Source organism: Coenobita brevimanus, chromosome 88, assembly GCF_032717465.1.
Source record: "Coenobita brevimanus isolate Jiangsu-jjx chromosome 88, ASM3271746v2, whole genome shotgun sequence".
Lineage (NCBI taxonomy): Eukaryota > Metazoa > Arthropoda > Malacostraca > Decapoda > Coenobitidae > Coenobita > Coenobita brevimanus.
This window is the reverse complement of record NC_137041.1, coordinates 1,384,226-1,409,589: the sequence shown is the minus strand read 5'-3', so window position 1 is coordinate 1,409,589 and position 25,364 is coordinate 1,384,226. Positions and strand designations below refer to the sequence as shown.

General features: G+C 44.2%; 1 protein-coding gene across 7 annotated transcripts in view; it reads right to left on the bottom strand.

Annotated features, from left to right (window-relative positions):
* Positions 1-25,364, bottom strand: part of LOC145411128 (heterogeneous nuclear ribonucleoprotein L-like) — a 535,656-nt gene that overhangs the window by 436,611 nt on the left and 73,681 nt on the right. For 5 of the 7 annotated variants that reach the window (XM_080281172.1, XM_080281173.1, XM_080281175.1 and 2 more), the window contains exon 2: positions 23,803-23,865. The exons of the other annotated variants lie outside the window; for them this stretch is intronic. In XM_080281172.1, the coding sequence (XP_080137298.1) occupies positions 23,803-23,865 (63 nt within the window). The remainder of the gene's footprint in view (positions 1-23,802; positions 23,866-25,364) is intronic. 7 annotated transcript variants of the gene reach the window in all.

Sequence of the window (25,364 nt, the reverse complement as noted above, 5' to 3'; positions counted from 1 at the left end):
AGGTCAACACTCTCAAAAACTCACTATTCATTCAGTCATTAACCTATAAACACGATCTGCATTAGCGTGGCACTGATATATGGTGTCATTTAATTTGCAGTCATTCGTGTTTTCATCATTAGCACATGACAAACATCCCCACATTTCTCTTCCCTTATTTTCCCTCCACCTCCTCGTTCTCAATCGTTCTTGTTTCTTCCCCTCCTCTGTTCTTCGTCTTCCTCCTCCTGTGCGTCCTCAATCCTCCTCCTCCTCTTCGTCCTCCCAATCCTCCTCCTATCCTCTTCTCTCCTGCTCCAGCACGCACAGAATCGCATATATTACCAACACTACAAAAAACTGCGTTCATCCTTCAGTGGTTGTTCTAATTAATCCACAGGCATCAAAGGCGCGGCTCCAGCAAAGACTAATCACATTAATAAGCATGCCAGGGAACCTCATCACAATTCCATAAAAATCATCAGTCCTGAACTATCATACCACATCATCATCACCTAATTTCTCTGCCTCAATACACTCCACAGTCCATAATCGCTTTTACTTTCGACCCGCCCTAAAATTATCATTTCTTCACCTTCATCATCTCCTCACCTTGAATTCCGAGATACAACAGCAGATTAGCATTAGAATATGACGCTAGTCACGAAGTATTATGGAATGAATGCAGAACTGCCTGTGCACCCCCCTCACACCATGTCCCGTCTCATCACTTTCCAACAGTCCTTACAAACTATCGACATTTCAACTACTGACTATCAGTCTTCCCTCTTTCCTCACTGAAATAAAATCGTCCGTGGCAGCAAGAATTAAGTCAACTTACTGCCCTCATTTCATGGTCACATCTCATGTATTTTTTCTTTCTCAATCTCTTCCTCACCGTCTTTCCCCCAATAACCCTTTTCCCATTTTTTCCCTCCACTCTCCCCTTCCTCCAAAATTTCCTCCCCGTCACCGTCCTTCCATCTCTCTGACGTACTGCAGAAGTGAATCAGGAGGCGGTGTGTGTGTGCGGGTAAAAATAAACTCTTTGCATCGCTGCCGCTTCAATGGTTACCCTGGCTACCTATTGTTGTGAGAGTAGAGACGGAGGGGAGGAGGGGAGAATGAGGGGAGTGCTGTTGTTGGGAGAGGAACTGTGACTTGTGAGCCAACCAAATATTGAGACGGAGATAGAGATATCATTCGACAGACATGGAAAGGACAGAGAGACAGGTAAAGATACACATACACAGACGAACAAAACAGGAAATCGTCCGAAGAAGCATGAACAGAGAAAACATTTACTGTATATAAACACTAATTACCTTGGGTGATAAGTGCATCACAGCATATACAATAAGTCCTCATACTTACAACGGTCGTAGTACGGCAAGTGAAGTAACACGTAACACACTTACCTGTAAAGTAAAAATTTATAATTAGTGACAGAAAAACAATTAAAATACTGCATGAACATTAACAATAATATAAACAATAATGCAGTTTTCATTTTAAAGATTAAACTGCACAAACGCGAGCGTTTAGGATGGCTTAAGAAACTGGGGTAATGGTGTTCGAGGCTCGTGGTTTGAGATGAGCTTTTGTGGCTGTGTATGTTGTGCGCCAAGATTATGATGATGCAACCCACCAACACACACGACAAACATTTTTGTCTGATGATGGCCGAAGATTTTACAGATAATTTAAAGATGAAGGTTAGCAGGTCCGAAAATATAGTAACTATGATTATCATCTGCATAATAACCAATCCGTATCCGCATTTTCAGTTTACTAGTTCATAAATTATTATTACTATTATTATTATTTTATCATTATTATAATTATGCAGAGGATAAGGCAGAGAAAGAATGAAGGAACGGGAAAGAAAGGAAGAGAATACAAAAAGAAGGTATATATTGGGAGGGGAAGGAATTAAGGAGGATAACATAGAGACAATGAGGGAGAGAGGGTGGGTGGGGAGGGGGGGGAAGGAAGGAGGGAAGGGGTGAGAGTATCCCAGACTAAAGCTGGCAGGACAGAGGCAGGCTTATCCAACCAAGGGGACAATGACGATGGAAGAAGGGGAGGGACGGAAGGCTGGAAGGACGCAAGGAAGGAATTATAGCAGCAAAGAAAATGGCAGAAGATAAGTAGGTATAGGGGAAGCAAGGAAAACTGGAAGGAGGAAGGAAGGAAGGATTATAGAAGCAAAAGAAAATGGTAGACGAAAGGAGGTATGGTTAAAAGAAGAATAAAGGAGATGATGGAAGAGATGCAAAATGTGTAAAAGGTAAAGGAGCGAAAGAGAACGACGAAATAAGGAGGAGGGATAGACAAGAGAAGGACAATGAATATGGGCGAAGAGGGGCAAGGGAGAGGATCTAAAATAAAAGAAAATTCAAGATATAACAAAAGGAAAAGGGGGGAAGGTAAAATAAAAAAAAAAGGAAAGCACCTGTAACACGGCCGAGGAAGCGAAAAATTCATTAGAAACAGAGTCAAACACCAAACCGAAAAAAAAAAAAGTAAGACACGAAAAATGAAAGCGTGGGAAAAATAACGACCGGAAAATGAAACAATGAACAACCGCATGGAAGAAATAACAAGATAACTGAAAACGCGAAAAATATAAAACCGTATCCAAGGCGAAAAGGTAAGAAATGTCAAGAATGGAACTGTAGGAAACAAACAGGGCCGAGATTGGGCAAATCCCGCTCCTCCTCACGCCCGCCACAAACTTGGGGAGAAGGGAGAGTGAGGAAAACAAGGGGGAGGAGAGAGGGGAGAGGGAGAAGGAGGGAGGAAAGAAGAAGTGGACGAGATGGAAAGAGAGACAAGAAGTGTGGAAAAAGAATGGGAAGGGGGGAGGGGGGATGAGAAGAGGAAGGAGACGGGAGAGAAGACGGTAAGAGAGAGGAGAGGGAGACGAGGAGAAAGGGGAGGAGAGATAAGAAGAAAAGAAAGAAGAATGGACAAAGGGATAAAGAACATGGAATGGAGATGAGAAAAATGTGAGACGATAAAGGTGATGAGCCAAAGGTGGAAGGAAGAGGAGAAACGAAGGACAAGAAGGATGCGAAGAGGATGGAAGCAACATTAAGAGAAAGAAAAAAGTATGGTGTGGAAAATGAGCAATAATAAAAGAAGGAAGGGAACAAAGTAAAAAATAATGTGCAAGAAGATGGTGGGAAAAAAAAAAACAAGAAGAGGATGATAACGAGGAATAAGGAGAGGAAGAGGATAAGGAAGAGTAAGAGAAGCATGACACGGAAGAATAAGAAAGAGTATGAAGACAAGGAAGAGTAGGAAGCGGAAGAAGGAAAGGAAGATTAGGAGGAGGAAGAAGAGGTAAAGACAAGGAGAAAGAAAAGGGGGGAGAAGGTGAGGGGCCCATCAGCCACAGGCCCCTCCCCCAACCCAATTAGGGCGGTATCCTCTGGGGTCCACACAAACTAACTTCACCTTCCACCATCACCACCAGGTACCCCCCACCCCTCTCCCTCCAGTCTTTCTCTGGATCAGCCTCTCTCCCACTTCACTCTTTCTCTTGACACTCCTTTCCCCTCGATTTTCACCCTTTTCCATCTCCCCCTTCCCTACACAAACTAACTTGACCTTCCACCACCACCACCAGGACATAACCCCCCCACCCTTTTTCTCTCCCTAAATGTCTCCTCCCTCCCCCTCTCTATCCCCCCCCCCGTCCTCTCTACACTAACTTAACCACCACCACCATCACCAAGACCAAGTATCCCCTCTCCTTCCTGGACCCCCCCTCCCCCCACTCTATTCGCCCTTTCCCCTCTTCCTGGATACTTCCCCCTCCCCTCCTCTGTTCTTTTACTATTATGAGTGCATACAACGGACAAAGAAAAGAAAATGATGAAGTATTCCAGTACAGTTGGCTACCTGGATTTTCTCCGTACCTCCTAGCACCTCACTCCTCCTCTTCTCCATACATTTTCCCTATTAACTCCTTTGGTCATCCTAGCCACCCTCTCCCTCCATCAAAAGCTAAGAGAAAATGCTAAAGACAGAGGTGTGAGGGAAAGTGATTGGATTTTTAAGTAAGATTTAACATCATAAAATTCAAGGAAGGAGGGAGCCAGAAGTGTGGAGAATAGTACGACTTTCAAGAGGGATTTGCCTGAAGGAGGATATTAAGGGAGAAAGGCAGAGGAAGAACTAAAGAAGGAAGAGGAAGGCAGGAAGGAAGAAACGAGGACAGCTCAGATTTTTAGGAAGGAATGCATAGAAATCGTAGCAGTGGTAAAAGGATGGGAGGATGGGAAGAAGACAGGAAAATGAAGGAAAGAAGGAAGATAGAAGACAAAAGCAGAGCAGGAAGGACGGAAAGAAAAAGTATGGAATGGAGGGGGGGAAGGAAGGAAGGAAAGAAGACCAGGAAGAACGGCAAGAAGGTAGTATGGATGGACGGAAGAAATAACGCCGAGATTTTCTGGGAGGGTAGTTTCAGGAGAGCAAATGTTGCGGCAGTTGCAACCGTACGGAAGGAAAGAAGGAGGGAGAATAAGGAAACGTTTAAGAAAAAAAAAATCATGAACTAAAAAAAAACTGGCAAGGATTTCTCGCTTTAAGAAGAATAAGGGCAAGTGGGTAAGTAAACGGATGCGTCTATACTGAGATCTTGTAGTTACCTGCCTGGAAAGACAAAGATGGGAAGGAAGGCAGACAGAAAGAAAGGATGGCTAGAGAATGAAGGAAAGGCAGAAAAAATGTTAAGAATGACAATATGGAGAGGGAAGGTATAAAGAAAAACACCTTATTAACTGGAATGAAAGGAAGGAGGAGAAGGAAGGAAGAGGGGGGGAAATGAAGGAAAAGATGGGCGATATTTTGCGTTTTAAGGTTAACGGGGAAACTAACTCGAAGCGTGTATAAAGAGGAGATGTGAGACTAGTTAGTGTGAAGAATATGACAGACAGGAAGGGAAAGACAAATGGGAACGATACGGAAGGAAGGTGTGAAGAATATGAAAGAAAGGATGGGAAAGAAAGATGCGGAAGGAAAGAAGGAAGATACGAGAATGAAGGGAAAAGACGGAAGGAAGAAAGGGCGAGCCAGCAGAACGGAACAGGATAGACGACAGTTCACACAAAATAAACTTAACGAATGAAGGACAGAAACGGAGGGAAGGAAGGAAAAAGGGAAGGAAGGAAGGAACAAACGAGGAAACAGGGAGGGAGGCAAAAAAAAAAAAATAATAAGGAGGGAAAAGATGACTGAGATTCTGGGTTTTAAGGAGAACAGGGGAAACTAACCCGAAGCGTGTATAAAGAGAAGTTGTGAGAGTCGTAAGTGTGAACTACGGCCTTCATAAACACGAGGCGAGAAGGCTGGCACGAGCAGGAGCAGGAAAAAGGAAGGAGGAAGGCAGGATGGAAGGAAGAACGGAAGGAAGACAGGGAGGGGAGAGAGAGAGACGGGGGGGGCAGGTAAGAAGGAAGTAGGAGAGTGGAGTGGGTAAAACAAGACGGAAAAGCGAAGAGAGGACACAAGCGGAATGGAAAAAACAGAGATACGATGGAGGTGTGGTGAAGGGAAAAATGGGAGAAGAGAAGAGAGGGGAGGAAAGATGAAGAGATGCAAACGTGACATGAAACAGAGGAGAAACTGAAGAACTAAGGCGAGAAGAGAAAGGGACGATAGGCTTGAAAACAATAAGTGTAAAGACGCTGTGAACTATTGACTTCATGAAAAAAAAAGTGGCAAGATAGAAAGTAAAGGGCATATACAAAAACTAAAAGGAATTAATCTGATGCACAAAACAGCGTGGAAGGGAAACTAAGCAGAAAATTAAGTGCGAAGAGGCTGAAATCATTTGAAGACGAAACATAAAACGAAATAGCAAGGTGATGAGAAAATGATAAGAAAAAATAAATACAGCAACGACCACATTTTAAATCCATGAATTATAATCGGTCATAAAACCTGAGATGTGAGAGTGAGCGAGGTATGGCCAATATAGAAATTTTGAACTCATAATACAGTATATATATAAAGCGAGTGGCTAGATGTGAGTGAAAGAAAGGTAAGCATCTGTGAAAGGGAGAGGAAAAACAAAATAGGGAACGTGATAATAGCGAGGGAATCAGAATTTGATAAATATACTGGTAAACAAGTAGAGATAAAATAAGAAGCATAAGATCTGTCTGCAGTGAGAGAGCTATATATAGTAAACACAAAAAGAGAGACAGAATTATATCCGAGATGTGAGCATTTAGGACAAAAACACCGAGAGTGAAATAGTGACAATTACAACATATATATAAACACCTATGAGAGAGAAAGAGGGAAAGACTTATAACCGGCCATAAAAAGGACTAAAAATGCTGGATGTGAGTGTGGGAGGTGTGAACATTTATGAGAGGGGGAGAGAGGATGGTCAACACTGTCCTGTTTACACTGGGGAGGAGTTTCTCTACACTCCTCCACACCCTTTCCTCCCCTCCCTCCACTCTCTAACGCCTCTTCCACTTCACCACACTTATCTAGTCTGTAGTTCCCATCCACCTTCTCCCCCTTCTTATTACCCTCTCTCTCTCTCACCATACATGCCCTCTCCTTTCCTCTACCTCTCCCCCCCCATCCCCCTTTTATCTCCATAAGCCTCCATGTGCCATTACTTCCCTCATAAAATCAACCCCCCTTTCCGCTACCCCTCTTCTAGCCCCCCCCCCTCTCTCTCATAAAATCAACCCCCTTTCCACGACCCCTCCCTCTCTTTACCTCTCAGTAGCTCCCTCCCTCCCCCCTACCCCTCTCTCAACATTCCTAGCACCGGACTACCTTGTATGGAGGGACTACCAAGGCCTATAAGAGTACCACCACTACCTGCTACCGCTATCTCCTTCAGTCCGATGACGTAATTGTGTTACGTTCTTGCTACGAGACTTAGAATGGGGAATATTATTGGGTAACTATATCGATCAATACGTAAAATGAAAGTGTCTTTGTACGGAAACATTAAGCAAAGCCACTACCTGTACCTTTTAATCCCTCCCCCCCAACCACCACCACCACCACCACCAACACCATCACATTTCCAGCCACAACCACCATTTCAACTCAGATGGCCACTCCAACCACCACCACCAACACAACCACTACTACCAACATTCCTCCTCCCAGTAACACCCCCACCACAATTTCCTAGAACCTCCACCAACGCAATTACAAAAACTATATACCAAAACTACCACCATTACAATCCCCACCACCATCACCAAACATCTTGATCTCTACCACAATCATCCCATTCCAATCACCACCAATAATCACCACCACAAACACATCCATCCAAATCCCTACCACAATTACCACTACCACCATTCCAATCCCTACCAGTCACAACCACCAACACGACCATCCCAATCCCTACCACAATTACTACCATCCCGGCAAGCACTCTTACCACCACCACCACCACCATCGCCCAGATCCCCACTAACGCAATTACAAAAACTAACGCCATGGCCACAAGTAAACTTCCTCAATAATGACCCGGATCACTTTAATTACAAGCCAAACTACCCCCAATTAACAGCTGAGTCTCCCCTAACCCCCCTCACTCACCCTCCCTCCCTCTCTCCCTTCCTCCCTGTTTTAGGCCTATCACATACACAAATCAAAGCATTAACCTTGGTATTTCTTTTTCGGTTTGATTCTAAATAATTATCATCGTCGTCATTACTACTACTACTGTTAATTTTCAGTGTCAGTATCGCTTCTATCTTCACTACTAAAATTCATGATCATCCGTTTATAAGTTGGTATGCGAAGGAAGGTACGCTAAGTTCCCTCTCTTCATATCAGGTGCAGCAAGAAACAGATTATGCAATACACTGAAAGGGCAACACAAATGACCTTCATCTGTCCCTTAATAACCGTGTCATCCCAAACACAAGCATTTAAAACACACCCTTAAGCACACAGACAACAGAGGATAAAATGCCACGACCTTAAGTCCCACACAATCATCTGTTTGTCCACAATAACATCATAACTATTTTCAATCCCAAACAACACCCACTAACCCAATAACGGAAAATAACGTTATTGAAGGGGCCGGATTTTCGAACGTGATTTTATTTATTTATCGTATTTTATTTTATTTGTACATTTAGGTCAAAAGTGGGTTTTTGAGATATGTAAATTTTATCTGGGGGGGAAAAAAAATCTGGAAATAAATCACGGTAAAATGACGTGTAGAAAGACTAAGCAGGTGTGTGTGTGTGTGGGGGGGGGGGGGAGATAGATACGAGAAACTACTACAAATGATGCACAGGAGGGGGGAAAGGGCAGAAAGAGCAAGGGCAGGGAAGTGATCACAAGGGAAAGAACAGGAAACGGGAAAGGGAAGGAACTGGAAAGGAAAGGAATGAAAACTGACAGAGAGAGAAGGGAGAAAAGGGAATACAAATCAGGACATAATTCTTCTTTCGCCACAAGTGTAGACACTCCCGACAGATGTGAAGTGCAGAAACACCTGTCATCGTTACCTTACTGGGGGGAGACAGGTGAAGGACAGGAGGAAAGGAGAGGAGAGGTGGAAGGAGCAGTAAAGTGATGAGGTTCCGAAGGGAAAAAGAAGGATACGACGCATGCGAGGAGGAGAAAGGGAGGACAGGAGTGACAAAGAGGGGAACACATGCGTGGAGGGGTGGAAAGTGCGTGAAGGGAGGAAGTAAAGCCTTTAGTGTGAAGGAAAGAAGGAAGTGTGAAGGGAGGGAGAGGAAGGACAGTGTTGTGCGAAGGAGGGGAGAAAGGGAAGGATGAAGGAAAAGAGAACTGGGTTTGGCCGAGGTAAGGATAACGCGACAGGGGATAAGGATGTGAGAAAGGACGGGAAAGAGGTGTTCAAGGGATGGAGAGGGATGTGTTGGGTGAAAAGGTACAAGTATGAAGAGGTGAGACGGGGGGAAGGGGGAGAAGAGGGGAAGACAGAAGGAGTGTGAAGATAGGGACGAGACGAATGACAGACAGGGAGTGCGTATGTGTATGTAAGCTATGTACGGTATGTATGTATGTATGTATATATGTATGAAGGTAGGTTGGTTGAGGGGTTACATGGAGGGGGGTGGGGGTGGGGGAGTGGCTGATGCGGGTGTGGAGTGACGTGAAATGGCAGGTGGAGTGATGGAGGGGAAAGGGGCTGCGGGGAGGGGTTAGGGGGAAGGGTGTTATGCGGGAACACGCTTCTGCTAGTGGAGGGGGTTTGGTGTGGCGTGGTTTGATGATGATGGAGTGGCTGTGGCGAGGTGTAGTTATGGTGGTTGTAGTAAGGTAGTGTGATGTGGTGGTGATATGTAACGTACTGTAGTTGTTTGGTGTGGTATGATGAGATGAAGAGGTGGTGGTGATAACAGAGAGGCTGGTGGTGGCGATGGTTGTGGTACAGGTAATGACAGTAGTATGATGTTGATAGCAGTGGTGATGATCGTGGCGGTGATAGTGGTGGTGATGGTTGTGATGATGATCGTGGCGGTGATAGTGGTGGTGATGGTTGTGATGATGATGATGGCTGTGGTGGTGGTAATAATGTAACAATGACAGCGTTTGATGATGATACTGGGGTGACAGTGCACCTGTAGTAATGATGGTGATGCTGCTGCGGAGGGCGAGTGTTGGTGATGGAGATGGAGGTGTTCGTAGCAGTGGTGGTGGTGATGATGGGCAGGACGAGGGGGAACTGCCACAGATAACGTGCACCTTGAGAGACACGTCATTTTTTAACGTCTATATTTCTGACATTATTATCAAAACGCACCAAAATTCACCCGCCATGTCAGGCCCATTTCAATTACCGTACATTTAAAAGTTCATTTATATTACTAGCTAAAAATATACTCGTACACTGTTGCCGCCTTTTCCTCTTCCCAATTCTATATCCTACCCATCCGTTTATTTGAGGGAAACAAACTTAGGATGAGGGTAGGCTAATTACCGGTACACTGAAGAAAAGAATCTAGCGGATATTTTTACTAAGGCACTTACTAAAGCTACATTATTTTTATGCTTGTTAGTATCACCCATATTGATCATCAGGTATCATAAAACACTAAACTTACACACACACAGCACCCCAAAACGTCAGGACAGCAAAACACACACACATTTCAACACACACCAAAACTCCCAATAACACACACCAACACCTCACCACAACACATCACCATAACACACCGCAACACATCCCGCAACACACATCGGATCCCAAAACCCCAACACCCAAAAATACACACCATCCCAAACCACATCACAAACACTTACACCCAAAAAACACACATCAACACCTCGCCACACAACAATGACCGTAACCATCCTGCGCCAGTGCTTAACCAACCGTAAAAAAACAGTGCGGCATTAAGTGGCCAAAAGTGCTGATTTAAGGGCACGTAAAGACGAGGGAGGGGCCACTACACGTCTTCAATATTTCATACACGTATTCATCATGCAGCAGGAATTACTAAAGCATATCAATGGCAAATAAGACAAGAATGAAAGAGCTATATTAACAACAAAAGGTGTAATAAATGTATCAACATTATATTACAATGTGACAGCAAAGAATATTACACACACACACACACACACACACAGGTAAGAGAAAAGTGGATCGCTGTACACGGCAAACACGCGGTCACCAACTTCAACAAAAATATGCAGGGGGGAAAACAGACAGACATTCCACACGCTTCACTCCATCGCTCTACCCTAATGATGCCAATCCCGCCGGAGAGTGAGGGAGGAGTGAGAGAGAGAGAGAGAGAGGGGGGGGGGGAAGAAGAACAAATAGTAGAATGGAAAGGTGAGGAAAATAAACATACCCTGTCCTTCATTCCTCTGACCTGCCCTAATGAAGCGAATATCGGCATAGGAAGAGAGGAGTCGAGGAAGTGGAAGGAGAGAGGAGAGAGAGGAGTGGAAGGAGTGGAAGGAGAGAGGAAAGAGAGGAGGACTGACTAGTATAAAAATGTGCAAGGGAAAACAAACATGGATTCCTTTCGCTTCATTCCCTCGGTCTAATGATGCGAACGCCGGCAGACAGGGAGGGGAAGGTAGTGACGACGAGGGGGAAATGTGAGACGGGGGAGGGAGAAGAAGAGATGAGAGAAGGGAAGGAGGAGAAAAGTGGAAAGGGGAGAGAAGAGGGGAAGTGAACCAAATGGCGATGAGGGGGTAAGGGGATGGAAAAGAAAATATAAGAGGAGGAGGACGAGAACAATCAGCTCAATCCGTGAGCCAATCCCATGATAATCCACCTTTCAATTCCCAAACACCTGATACTACAACCTAATATACACCTAACTTTTGCCCTTCATACAATTACCATACCGGTAATTGAACTCCCTACATTCATCAAATCACCAACTAGATAATTCATTCATTCATCAGTTTTATCAGTCTTCATCTCCCACACACATCACACAAACCATTACACTAATACCTCTAAACTCTTTTTGCCGCGACTTAATCAATCCAACCCTCCATCTTTCCTCCCAACCATTCATTCACCCTTCCACTTTTTAGCACGATTCATCCATCCACCCATCAACTCCACCCATCTTTCAACTCCAAGTCATCTACTCATCCACCTTTCAACTCCAACCATCCTGCAAACCAATCCAATCCACCATCGACTCCCCCACCTACGTTACCCAAGGCCAGTAATTCACTTAACTACTGCACTGCCTCTCATCCAATATAGTGCAGTTAAAAAGGGAGGTTTGGAGTGATAAGGCAAATGAGACTGCGTAAATGGATGTAATCAGGGTAAGAGCAAAATTAGGATCGGTGCGCTGATGAACGAAAGGTGGAGGGAAGGGAGGGAGTGAATGGGAAGAATGATAATGAATAGACGGGGAGGAATAAAGGAAGGGAAAGAAGATGAAAGGGATCGAGGTGGATGGAGTGAGGGAGTAAATGGATGTGAATCAGGGAAGGACTAAAATGGATGACGGAAATGGATAAAGGAAAACGAGGAGAAATGAAAAATGAAACAGTGGATGGAATGATAAGAGTTGACAGCTGGGATGAACGCAAAGAGGAAGTGAAGGGAAGGATTATGAACAGAAAAAACAGACTGGAAAGAAGGAAAAGGAAATGAAGGTAGGAATGAAATGGGAAAAGGAGTGGAAGACAGAATGACAAAAAAGACGGCTAAGCTGACAGACGACCAGCAATATTTATGCTGAATAGGTACGAATACATAAATCAACTGCAGAAAAAGAAAAAAAAAGAAAAAGCGCAGAATGATATACAGTACCGGTATATAACGAAGACAGGTCAACACTTTCAGTGAGATGTGATGAGAAATATTTATTGAGAAAATTTTTCCTGATAACGCCAGAAAGCGCAGAATGATATACAGTATCGGTATATAACGAAGACAGGTGAACTCTTTCTGTGAGATGTGATGAGAAATATTTATTGAGAACATTTTTACTGGTACCGCCAGACTAGAAACGATCTCTAACACAATCTTTAATAATTAGGCCTCCATTTGTTTCTACGTCTTTATAACTGGAAGAAACATACCACTGACAGACATAAAAAAAACGAATGGTCAAATGCCTACGCAACCTAACGAGACCGAACCAAAAGTGAGAAATGGTCGAGTGGAAACGTCAAATGCTAACAACCCAATGACACCGGACTAACAAACACTTTCTAACAGACACATAAGACGAACGACCGAATAACAACATGGACGGCCAGACAGCTCACCAAATTAACTAGGGCCGAATCGAAATAGAGGAACGGACGAGTGGAAGTGTCAAATGCGAGGCACGTAATGGCACAAACAGGAGGGGGGAGGGGGGTCCGGTGCCAAAGGGGTCAGCGGGGAGACGCAAATGGCATCAATGGATAAAATGCCCCGTGATTTATGGCACAGACATCGAGGCATAAATCACCCCCCCTGGCATTTCACTCTGGGTGATCGTGTTTCCTGTCTGCCCGCTGACCATTCTCTCTCCTCTCTCTCTCTTTCAAAACATTACTATTTTCACCCCCTACGCACTTTCTTAACTCTCTCTCTCTAATAAAATGAAACACTCCCCATCACATGACGTCATTACCATACCTGCCGATCCCCTACACCACTCCACCATCATACCACCACCACATGCCTACTACCATAACTACCACTAACCCACCACCACAGACGTTATGGTAGAGGGAACAGCAATCACCACCATACCAGCGCCACGACCACAGGGACTCCTAGGGGTGGCTAAGGTAAGGCAACCATACGCGGCCGTACGTTAGGGTGTAAGGTGCGGCAGGGGAGACAGTGGGGATGTTAGTGTCAGTGGTAGGGAGTGCTGATGGGGAGAACCAGCTGCTACAAACTCTCCCCTTCACTTCTTTTCCCCTCCTTACATACTCAACACCGCCTTCTACCTTCTTACGACCTTCATTCCCGTTGCTCTTCTCTTCTTCTAGTTTTCTTATATCTTTTTTCCACCATCCTCCTTTTCCTTGTCCTTCCCTTTCTTTCCCCTATATATATATATATTTTTTTTTTCCCCCATCCTTCAACTTTTCTGCTCTCCCTCCCTTTCATGTTAAATATATTTCTTCTTCCTACACATTTTCCTTCCTTCCATCCTTCTTCCTCCTCGACTTTTTCTTCTTTTTCTCTTCATATTTTTTTCTTCCTTCCATTCTCCTTCCCTTCTTTTTCTTTCCCTCTTCTTGTCTGATATCGCCCCTCTGACCAATTCCACTCATATCCTTCCATTCTCCACACTGTCACTTCAGTCTCTCTCATATTCTCTCACTGTTTCCTCTGTTCGTTCCTTGTCTTCGTAATCATTACTGTTCTCAACTAACCATATTCTTCCCTAACTGCCTTGTTCACTCTTGCTTATTTTCCGGTTATTATTATTCTGATTTTTTGTTCATTATTATTATTATCATCATTATTTTCGCTTATTACCATCAGTACAATCATCACCATCAATAATTATTTACTCCTCTTTCATTTCCTCCACCTCTTCCCCACCTTCTTATACTCTCTTCCTTTTCTCTCCCCCGGATCAATCCCACTCTATCTGTCCCCTCCTCCCTACACCCCCCTACTATCTCTTCTATGCCCCCCTCCACTGCATTCCTCTTCTATCCCACACTGATCCCCTCCTTACTGATCTTTCTCTCCAAACCCCTTCCAATATCTTTCTCCCGCACCTCCCTCACTTCAAATACCTCTTTTCTCTCCCCTTCATCAACCATTCCCATTTCTCTCTCCTTTCAACATCTCCCCCCTCCCCTTTCTCTTTCTCATTCACTCCTTTCTTTTCCTACCCCTCTATCCCTCCCCATTTCTCCTCCTCAACTTTAATATCCCTCACGTGTTGTTCTTTTCACTCTAATCTTTCTCTCCATCCTCAGTAGCTTCCTCTCCCTCTTAATCTCTCCCGCATCTTCCATCACCTTTCATACAATTCCTCTTTTCACACTAACTCCTTCCCTCTCCACCTCTTTCTCCCATCATTCCATCCCCTTCCATTCCTCTCCCTCCCACCATCACCCTCTCTTCCTCTCCTTCACATCATTCCTCCCCTCCTTTCCCTCTTACTGTCCCTCTCCCTCTCACCACCCCCACATCGTTCTCTCCCTCTCTCTTCTTCCCTCCACCTCTCCCCCGCCTCTTCATCACCCTCCCCCCTTGACTAAGCATCAAGGAGACACACAATGACAGCGATGATGACAAGGGCGTGGGACAGGTGACTCCTAAGCTAATTAACTCAAAGATCTGTTTAGTTGAATTTAGTAGATTACCTTCATTTTAATTTTTGTTACGCTGGATTATTTTATTCAGTAGTTGAACTTTTTATCGGGTCGAGGACTGGCAATATGTACACGACCAAATAAATACGATCAATGTGCTGTGAGAAAATAACACTCAGTTGTTGGTGTTCACATTTAGAAATGATTTGTGTATAACCGGGCAGGCACTAAGATTAAAACCAGCTTTCAAGTAAGATCATTTATGTCCATTATATACTTAAGCTGACGAGCAGAATTTTAGGAACGAATATACGAGATGAATTAAATTGGATTTTAACTTGAGCTAGCGAGGAAAATCCCATGAAACTGTAAACGCTTTTGCCCCCCTCCCAACCCCTCTCTCTCTCTCTCCGCCCCGCCCTGACGCCAACACCATTATTATGCAAATATACACGTGGCAAGCGGGGATTTATCGACCAGGCTTAACAAGGACCCTGATTAATTATTTGCAGGCTTCAGAATTTCGTTGATAAAACTGTAGTGCGTGTAGAACCTGTACAGGAACATAGCCCCATCAGTCTAGTGGCCACTCTCTCTCTCCCTCTGTGTGTGTGTGTGTGTGTGTGTGTGTGTGTGTGTGTGTGTGTGTGTGTGTGTGTGTGTGTGTGTGTGTGTGTGTGTGTGTGTGTGTGTGTGTGTGTGTGTGTGTGTGTGTGTGTGTGTGTGTGTGTGTGTGTGTGTGTGTGTGTGTGTGTGTGTGTGTGTGTGTGTGTGTGTGTGTGTGTGTGTGTGTGTGTGTGTGTGTGTGTGTGTGTGTGTGTGTGTGTGTGTGTGTGTGTGTGTGTGTGTGTGTGTGTGTGTGTGTGTGTGTGTGTGTGTGTGTGTGTGTGTGTGTGTGTGTGTGTGTGTGTGTGTGTGTACCAGAATGTAATTATAAGCCATCCTTAATCTTCACCACAGCCGTCTGCCACTCTTATCGTGTCAAGGGCTTGGGTAGTGGTGGTGATGAGGAATGTGGGGGAGGAGGGGGGGGGGTTAAGGGAGCGCTTGTATGGCAGGTCAAGTTACCGGAGGGGAGGGGAGGGGAGGAGGAAGGAAGGGAAGGTAGAAGAAAAGACAAAGGGAGAAGAGAGGACAAGATGGTCAAAAGGAAGGGGGATAAGGGGGTGGCGGACTAACACAGCATACCGTATCTCCAGACACTAAACAGAGGGGGCGAGAGGGGGAAGGAAGGGAATGGGGAAAGGTAAGAGTGAGGGGATAGATCATAGGGAAGAAGAGGAGGGGGAGGGGTAGAGAGGGGATTCCGATGCTGGAAGGAGGGGTGGAGACGTACAGAGACAACACAACTGCCTCGTACACCTTATCTCTAGACACATTACAAAGTCGGAGCGGTAAAAGGGGCTGGGAGAGTCAGGTAACGGAATGGCAACCCAGTAACACAGAATGGAGTGAAAGACAGCAAGACAGGAGATGAAATTAGCTTACGAGGGATATTGGCTATTAACTGATAAATCAAGCTGGAGAAGCATTAGAGGATTGTAAATTAAAAAAAAAAAGGCAGAATGTAGTTTGGTGGTGGTGAAAGCAAGTAAATGACAGTCTGTTTGGTATACGGAGGGGGGATGGGGACGACAATATGGAGGAGGGAAAAAGATATACAGTATATCAGAAGTAGCAGTGAGAAATATAACAACATACTCTAAAGACAAGGTAGAGTACAGAAAGCATGGAAAAATATAAGGCTAAAGATATGAGTGAAAGGGGTAGCCTGGGAGTAACCAAGGCAATATCTGAGCTGCCTTGTGGCTGAGACAAAGCCAAGGAGACAGAGTCGGTTATTATCAGCTGACGGAACTGGACAACTCCTCAAACTTAGTGTATCGTGACTGCATGAAATTCGATGAGCCTTTGACATCAACTACGAAAAACGGAGTTACGGATCTTTGTCAGATGAAAACAAAGAATGTAGATGGTAGCATGAACGTGAGACGACGCGTGTGAGATAAAGCATAAAGGTGAGAGGAAAGAATGAGTAAGATAGCAAGAAAAAACTAGAATGAAAGCAACATGAGTATGACAAGGTGTAAGAGACGAAAGATTGGGTGCGAGACACAGACGAGTGTAAAACAACGACTAGGGTGAAAGCACAGCTGTGTATGGAACAAATGACGTGAGAAGCACAGTGAGTGTGAGAAACAGGATGAGTGTAAGATAGAGAGGATAAGGCGAAAAACTGAAGACGTATAAGAAACAAATGATAAGGGTGAAAGAAATAGAGCGAGTCTGAGATAATACAGGCGTGATGGCTGTGGTTATGACAGGGGCAAGGTTTGGCTGGGAGGGAAGTCAGCGAGATTCGTTGACACAACAAGGTCAGCTACACCCCTAAGCTACACCCCAGGCTACTCCACCCCAAGCCTCCACATTCACATACCCACTCACTTTCCTGCACTCCACTCCACTACACCCAAGTCAGATATCCACTCCACTCATCACACTACCGCACTCCACTTCTCAACACGACACCTCTACTCCTCTCTTCACTCAACATGCACATCTGTACTTTCCCTTAACACACACACACACACACACACACACACACACACACACACACACACACACACACACTCACCACCACCACATACCCCGCAATCCAGAATTCTCAAACAAAGCATTTCCCACTCTCAAACTTCCCGCCATAAAACTCTCACACTCACACATACCATATTGCTTGTTCCTCCAAAACTTTCTTCCCTCCATGTCTCTCTTAAGTCTCTTTCCACCTCTTCCAATACTCCTCCAACCCTACTTCCAGCTCTCTCTCTCTTCACTTTATTCCTCCAACCAATACCCCATTCTCTCTCTCTCTCTCTCTCTCTCTCTCTCTCTCTCTCTCTCCACGTTATGACCTCCCTTGTTTTTTCACAACTTCTCTATCACCACATAAACACGTTCACATTTCCACACCTACTTCACTTTTTTCTCCACCCGTCCCTCCTTATCTCCATAACCTCTCTACATATAGGCCTAGGCGTCCTTCCACCTCTCACTTCCCTCCACACTAACTTCTACCACATCCATAACCTTCTACCTTGCTTCCACTTCTTCTCACCACATTAACACTATTTAATACATGATAGGAGAACATCACCACCAACAATTCAACAGCTTTTGACAGGATGAAAGCCTCTATCTTTCCCCACTTTGATATATTGACTCCTAGCTCAACAAACCAACAAATTTCATCTATCCATCTTTTCTCTGGTTCTTCCTCTTACTCTAATGCTGGGTTACTATTCCGTTACCCTCGCTGTCCACCTGTTAATTTTTCTGTACCTCAGGATGCACACTACATCACTATGATCATTAACACAACCAAAATTTACATAAACACCATCATTAACATCCCGACTCAAATTCACATACAGTACATCATCTTCCCAAACCAATTTCACACATATATCATCATCATCCGAAGCCAAAATCTCACACAAATCACCATCGTCCCAACCCAAATTCTCTCTCACACACACACACACACACACACACACATCATTCCAATCCAGTCGCACGTGGAATTAAATATAAACTCCAAATTATCGGTACATCTCTTTCCGTAGCACCGACACATACTCTCTGGCAGCGTGGTTACGAACAACACCCTTACATAAGAGACTATTTTGTGATAGAGGTGCCACAGTGACTAATCATTGGAACAGCGCCTGCCAAGTGATACAACACATCCAATTCGTTTGCGTTGGGTTTTATTAAGACTACTAAGAGCATGACTTCACACCTCATGTCTGGTGGATTTTTTTTACCTTCAAACTTGGTTTTATGATGATCAGAATGCCTGAGAAAATATGACTTTGATTCCAGACTTGTACGAAAGGTTTTGAGGTGAATTAAATCGTTTGTGTGTGTGTGTGTGTGTGTGTGTGTGTGTGTGTGTGTGTGTGTGTGTGTGTGTGTGTGTGTGAGAGAGAGAGAGAGAGAGAGAGAGAGAGAGAGAATGAAAGAAGGTCGGGATCAGCGGGGGGGGGGGGGGGAGGTGGCGACCTGGCACCGACCCAACCAACCAATCCTGCCACCCCCTACCCTAACCCTCCCCTTCCTGAACCCGGTACCCCATTCCCCTCACTCTCCCCTACCTGAAGAGCCAACACCATCCCCACTACCAGCCATCGACCAGTTCTACACCAGTGGGCTTGGGAGGCTCACTATTATCGGTTTGTTTTTATCTACAGGACTTGCGCCACTTTCGCAACACGAATGTTAAAAAGGACGCTGATCATATGTGCTTTATTCAACATACACATCAATCGTCATGCACCACCACCAGCAATTACACTCATAACTCTCATCATTACCAAATCACTGGCACCATTTCCATGCTTGATTCTCCACTAACCTCTATTTCGCCACACACACACACACACACACACTTATCCCTACCATTACGACTGATCTGTTTATTACTGCAACTCCACGACAAATTATTTACCCAGGGAAAGGCACCGCCGGATTGGGTATAACGGGACTACTAATCACTGCAATGACCCTCTGAACATTACCTTCCATCCTTTATCCTACCCACTCAACTCCTTTCCCTTTCCTCTATTCCACCTGACCCCTCCTGTAACACACTCCTCTCCCTCAACCTCTATCCTTTCCCCAGATTTTACGAGGGTTAGGAGGAAGGAAGGACAAGTAAACTATCACACGAGGGGGGGGGGGATATACCCACTCCCCTATCCACCCATACCCTCTCCCCTTACTTCCCTTCTCTCAGCTTCTACAACTTCCCCCCCCCCCCTCTCTCTCTCCTTCCAACACCTACCCGATTCACGACACAGATGCACCGAACCACGAGACACCTGTACATGCACGCACGCGATGGTGACGCTGATTTAAAAGCACCAACGTAGCATCCCGGTTCTTATCATACATTCATATTTCAGCAAACACTAAAAGAATAAAATCCCTACATACCAAATTACACAAAATATTCCCCCTCGCTAATACATTCATACACACATCCTATACCTATATACAGAATACTGAATCTTTATTACATACGAAAACAAGACCCATCCTCAGATTTACATACAAACAATCGTACATCACACACCTGCACATCACTCCAACACCTGCTGCCCCAGCGCTAGTGCACGCGCGCGCACACACAAAACCGCACCAACCCCTCTACACCAAAGCACATCAGGAACAAGCTGCATCACAACAAAGTTCACAACTCAACACCTCACCTCTCAACACCAACACCTCTCCCAGTAACATAATCCCCTCCCCCCCAACACACACACACTCCAACACCATCACACAACACACCAAACACCTACCCCACTCAACCCCAACACTCCCATCAGAACACAACAGTAACCTAATCCCAAACACAACACACACACTCACCTCCCGCCCCGTAATACAAACAAAGCCGTATTGACAAACTAAACACAACCTTCTGCAAGTCTCGTCAAAGCAGCAGAGGCGGCGGTTATGACGGAGACGCATAAAGTGAACCAAGCAGGGAATATGTCAAACATCTCTGGTAAATTATTCCTATGAGCTAAACTGAGAGCTAATTCCACCCAATACCAATCACCCTCTCACCTAAGTCAACAAGGCTATTACTTCCAACGACCACCATCCTATCTATCACCGTCATCAGCTATAATGGAGCCTTGATATTAGGTATGACTGAAAAGTGACAAAATTGCGGAGGTACTGTCGTGTTATCAATAACCAATCGAACCCACCCGCGACCCATATTTCTCCTCTTCCACCACCATTACCATCCTTCTCCAAAGTTCCTCCCTTGATTAGAGCTACGGGAGTTTTTGAGGGAGATAAATCGCCATCATCATTCTCCACCACAGCCCTCCTTCCCATCATCCGCCACCATCGTCGTCAACCAGTCATCTTTCTACCATTCAATACCACCACGGTCACCCAACCCATCGTCCACCACACGCCACCTTCAACGCCATCCACCCAAGTCCCCTCCTGACACTGAGGTAATGTACGTGTGGTATTGTCCCCAGTAAGGTAACCAATATCCAGTCAGAACTACTAGTTACCATTTTCCTAACAATCCATCGCTATCATTTCCACCATCCACAACACCATCATCATCACCATCCACTCGTCAACTTCCTACAGATCATCCAACTCGTCCCCTCTCTCTCGGCGAGATAAAACTGGTGCTGTATTGTCGCCAGTGGGATTATGGGCACTAATCGGGGAGAGGCTGGTGATGGTGGGGGGGAGAGAGGGGAAGCAAGAGACAATGGTTCATTATCTGGTTGCCGTGGTAACGCTCGATACTGGGGGTGGGGGAGGAGAGGGAGAATCGTTAGGGGTCGCTTGGGGGGGGATGGATAGTGTAGAAAGCAAGAGGGAAAGAGTGGAGAGAGAAGAGGAGAAAATCGGAGGTAACGAGTGCGTCAAAATAGGAGGGAGAAGATACCTGGTCCGTGGGTGGAAACATAAATGGAGAGTAAAGAGGGAAAATGTGGACCATGAGAAGAGAGAGAGAGGAAAAACTGGACAGAAAAGATGGGATATAAAGACTACAAAGCCAAGACCGGAAGAAACAGATCAAAAAATCAACAAGAGGATGACAAAGACAGAGCAGGAGGAGGAGGAGGAGTGAGGGTCTCAGAGTAAAGGATCAGAGAAGAGTAAATTAGATTGCAAGGGGTCGTGGAGAGTTAGAGGGAGAATCTGGTAATAATAGGACGTGGGATGGTAGAGATGACTGACGAATGGAAAGGAGATGGGATGAGCGGGAGAGGAGAGAGAAGACAAAAGAAAAGTGCAAGAAAACTGTAAGGGCACGACCAAAGGGTAGAAAAAATTAAAAGTACCGGTATGAAATATAAAACTGGTATAAAGAGAAACAAAGGATAAATACAAAAAAGCGCAGAAAAAAGCACTGGGGCTAACACTGATAAAACAGCAGAGTAAAAAATAAATAAATAAATAAATGTAAATAAAACACTGATAAAAAGCAAGGTAGTCAGATACAGGATCTTTAAATCAACTCACCTGTGGGGCTTACCTTCATTTTTAATTATATTACAAACAACCAAACACAAATGTAACCAAAAAAGCATTAAGTGCGTTTAACTGTCAGTCAATAATCATCTGCGAGAGTAGGAAAACACGATTAAAAGAAGCTAAATGTGTTAATGGAAGGGACAGGAGAAAGGAAGAAAAGGATGCAAGGGGGAAAGAGGGAAAAATGAAGGCCAAGGGAAATGAGACCTCTTGTGCACAACTAACGAATACTTAGAATGACTCTATACAATATACTGGGGTAGTAAAGAAGACAGAATATTGCGAGAAAGCACAAAACAAGTAAAATAAAGGGAAGCAGATGGAATTACTCTTATACGCAAGGTTAATTAAGGAAAAAGGTGATAAAGACCAGATGAAGGACACAGGGATAGGATGAGGAAAGGTGGTTGGAAGACCAACATGAAACAAGCGAAGAGGAGGAGGAAATGGCAAAAATTATATAGATAGTTAGCTAGAAATCAGAGTAAAACAAAGAAAAATTAAGGACGAAGAACTGGTTAACAAAAAATAATTAAGCAGTAGCCAATACTGATGAAGGCGTAATCATAGGTAAGCACGAGGCTGTACAGGTGAAAGTCAGTCACACAGGTAACCCCCTTGAGGTACATTATCTCTAGCCGTCTGCAAACTGGCTTCCTCCCTAGCACTTCTTCCTTACTAGCAGACTGTTATGCATTTGGCACTCGCAACATTGGGCCAACCACACTATCACATCTTACTAAACTCTAAATCTCCCAATATTTGAATCTTACCACAACCAAAATTATCGCAACCAACCAACCTATCCCCCACATCTCTAATCGCAAACACGACCAATCAACCCACTGTCCTTACCAACTTATCAAACCTACCAATCTACCTATCAACCAACCTACCTACCCACCTTAAAGTGCCAAACAGAGAACGACTTTCCACATCCTAGGCCTACCACTACCTTAATCCCAGCCTAACAGCCTCTCACGGCCACTCAGCGCCTACCACAATACGTTCCTAGTCCTACCATAGCCACTCTACGCCTATCATAATACACCACCAGAGCTACCATAATACCACATCTAATGCCTTGCCAACACGTCGGTAATAACTTTCTCAGCTTCATAACTCTAGGACTTTCCTACCCCACATACCAAATATCAATAAACTCAACGTAATATCTTTCCCCGTTAAAACAATTTCTGCACCTGTTAATACTACAGTAATTAGTATTACTACGTGTATCACTACTTGTACTACTCCTACTAGTAAATACTACCAGTACTAAAGGGTACGACCCACTACTGGCAGTAGTAGGTAGTATCGCTTAGTCCTGAGGAAGATCAGTAAAGACTGCATTAACGAAACCAAATCCAGACCATGACCCAGTCTGGGATTGATTTAGCGTCTTTTTTTGGTCAGCAATCCACCGTTTTACCCACTACACTACACCAACCTCAGCGACACTTACAACACCTTCCCTACACACAACTCCCTACTGCCACTACCATTACCAACGACGCTCCCTAACACCAGTACATTATAACAGATACAGCGGCCAGCAATCCCTTCACTACGATGTCTTTTGATTCTCTTATTCTGATTATTACGGGACGATTTTATTTATATCACGAAGGACTTCTCGCACACAAGGGAGGGTCGATTTTAAGTGGATTTATTTCTCAAGACCTCTTTCTTAGCGATTCATTCTGCAAATTATCTCTTAATAACCTCCTGCATGGTATTGATGCATATTATGGAGATATTTATGCTTAAAAAAAAAATACATTTGAATGTTAAAAAAAAGGCAAAATAAATCGCTAAGGCGGAGGTGCTACTAAGTCTGCTAAACCACTTGCAATACCGACCTGACTACCACGAGAGATCTCCCAGTCAGGTAAATAAAATCGCGTTAGTGTAGCAAGAAGATATGACCCAACAAAGCCTTCATCGTAGTGGAAGCTGCTGTAAGATGAATCAAATACTCACATTTCTTCCGCTGTTATAATCACGGCAGAAATAATCATTTTCAGAATAATAGTCTGAGTAGCTCTGAAACGAAAAACAAAACAGGACGTTGGACATTTTCCACCACATGATGCAACGCCCCAACTCCTTTCTACTGTCTTTATTTTTAGCAGTTTTGTATCAGTATAAACATGTTGTATAGTTAGTAATACTGCCACTTCCTGTTAATAACATATGCTGTACCAATTTGTCAGTTTTATCTGCCCGAATCAGTCTTTACATCAATTTTCTAAAATAAAAACAACTGATGTTAGTTTTATAAGTACCTTCTATTTGGTTGTTCCATTAGAGAAAAAAAAAAAAACTTGTCAGTTTTATCCGCATGATTTTTTTTTCGTGTGTGTGTGTGGGGGGGGGGGGGTAATCAAAACAAAAATATCGGCTTTATTTATGTGAGACAATCTTTCTATCAATAAACAAACTAGTGCTGTGTCAGTTTCATTAGTACTTTGCTTTACAATCACCGTTAATAATGCAAAAATGTCAGTTTTATCTGTAAGCAGCATTTTATTTCCATCAATAAGATACTATTATTCTGTCAGCAGTACGGGTATCAGTACAACGCACTTTGTCAATTTCGCAGCTCAGGATTATAAGCTACACTTGGATTGAGTTTCTCGCATCGTCCTATATGTGTGTGTTCGCAATAATGAGGGGACGGGATGTGTAGTGAGGGGAGGGGAGGGAAGAGAAAAGCAGAGGAAGACGAGGAAGCTAGGAGGAGTGCATGATGTACGCAGGAGAAAAGAAAAGAGGTAATACGCAGAAGCAGGCAGAAGACGAAAAGAGTAGAGGGAATGGGAAACAAGAAGGCCAGAAATACAAAAGGGAGAGAGGAATGCATGGGTACAAAAAAAACACCCAGTAGAAATGAACCTAAGGGAAACGGAGATGGTAAGAAATGAAGCACTGAAAAGAGGAAATGAGTAAGAATAAGATCTCAGAGTGGAGAAGGAATGTACAAGGAAAGGAGTGGTATGAAATGAACGGCTGGTAAATTTACGTGCCACTTCCTCACACTGGGAATTTTTCTTGGTGTTCCGACGGTTTAATTCTCCTTAGGGGGATTTCCAACACTAAAACGATTTATTACAGTTCTCCCAACAATAAAATCCAAACCCCTCAAGTGGGATGGCGTCTTTTGGATTTCATGCTTGCTATTTCTAGACGATTTTATTCACCCTAAGAGAGAGAATTCGAACTGGATACCGTAGATACCTTAATCAAACCATTTACGACCAAATTTTTCCCGAGTGGACTAAACTCGTCAGATGATAGCAAGAATAAACTAAAATAATGGGTCATCGTAATGAGTGGGTTCAAGGCTTTATAGGATTCGTACCAAAGAGGAAATATGACAAATGGAGAGAAAAAAAATTGACATCAGAGAGAAAACAAATACCTTTCTTTTACACACACTGAGAGAACTTCCCACACAGGTATTACGAGACACACACACACACACACACACACACACACACACACACACACACACACACACCTGGTAAAATCCCCCCCCCCCC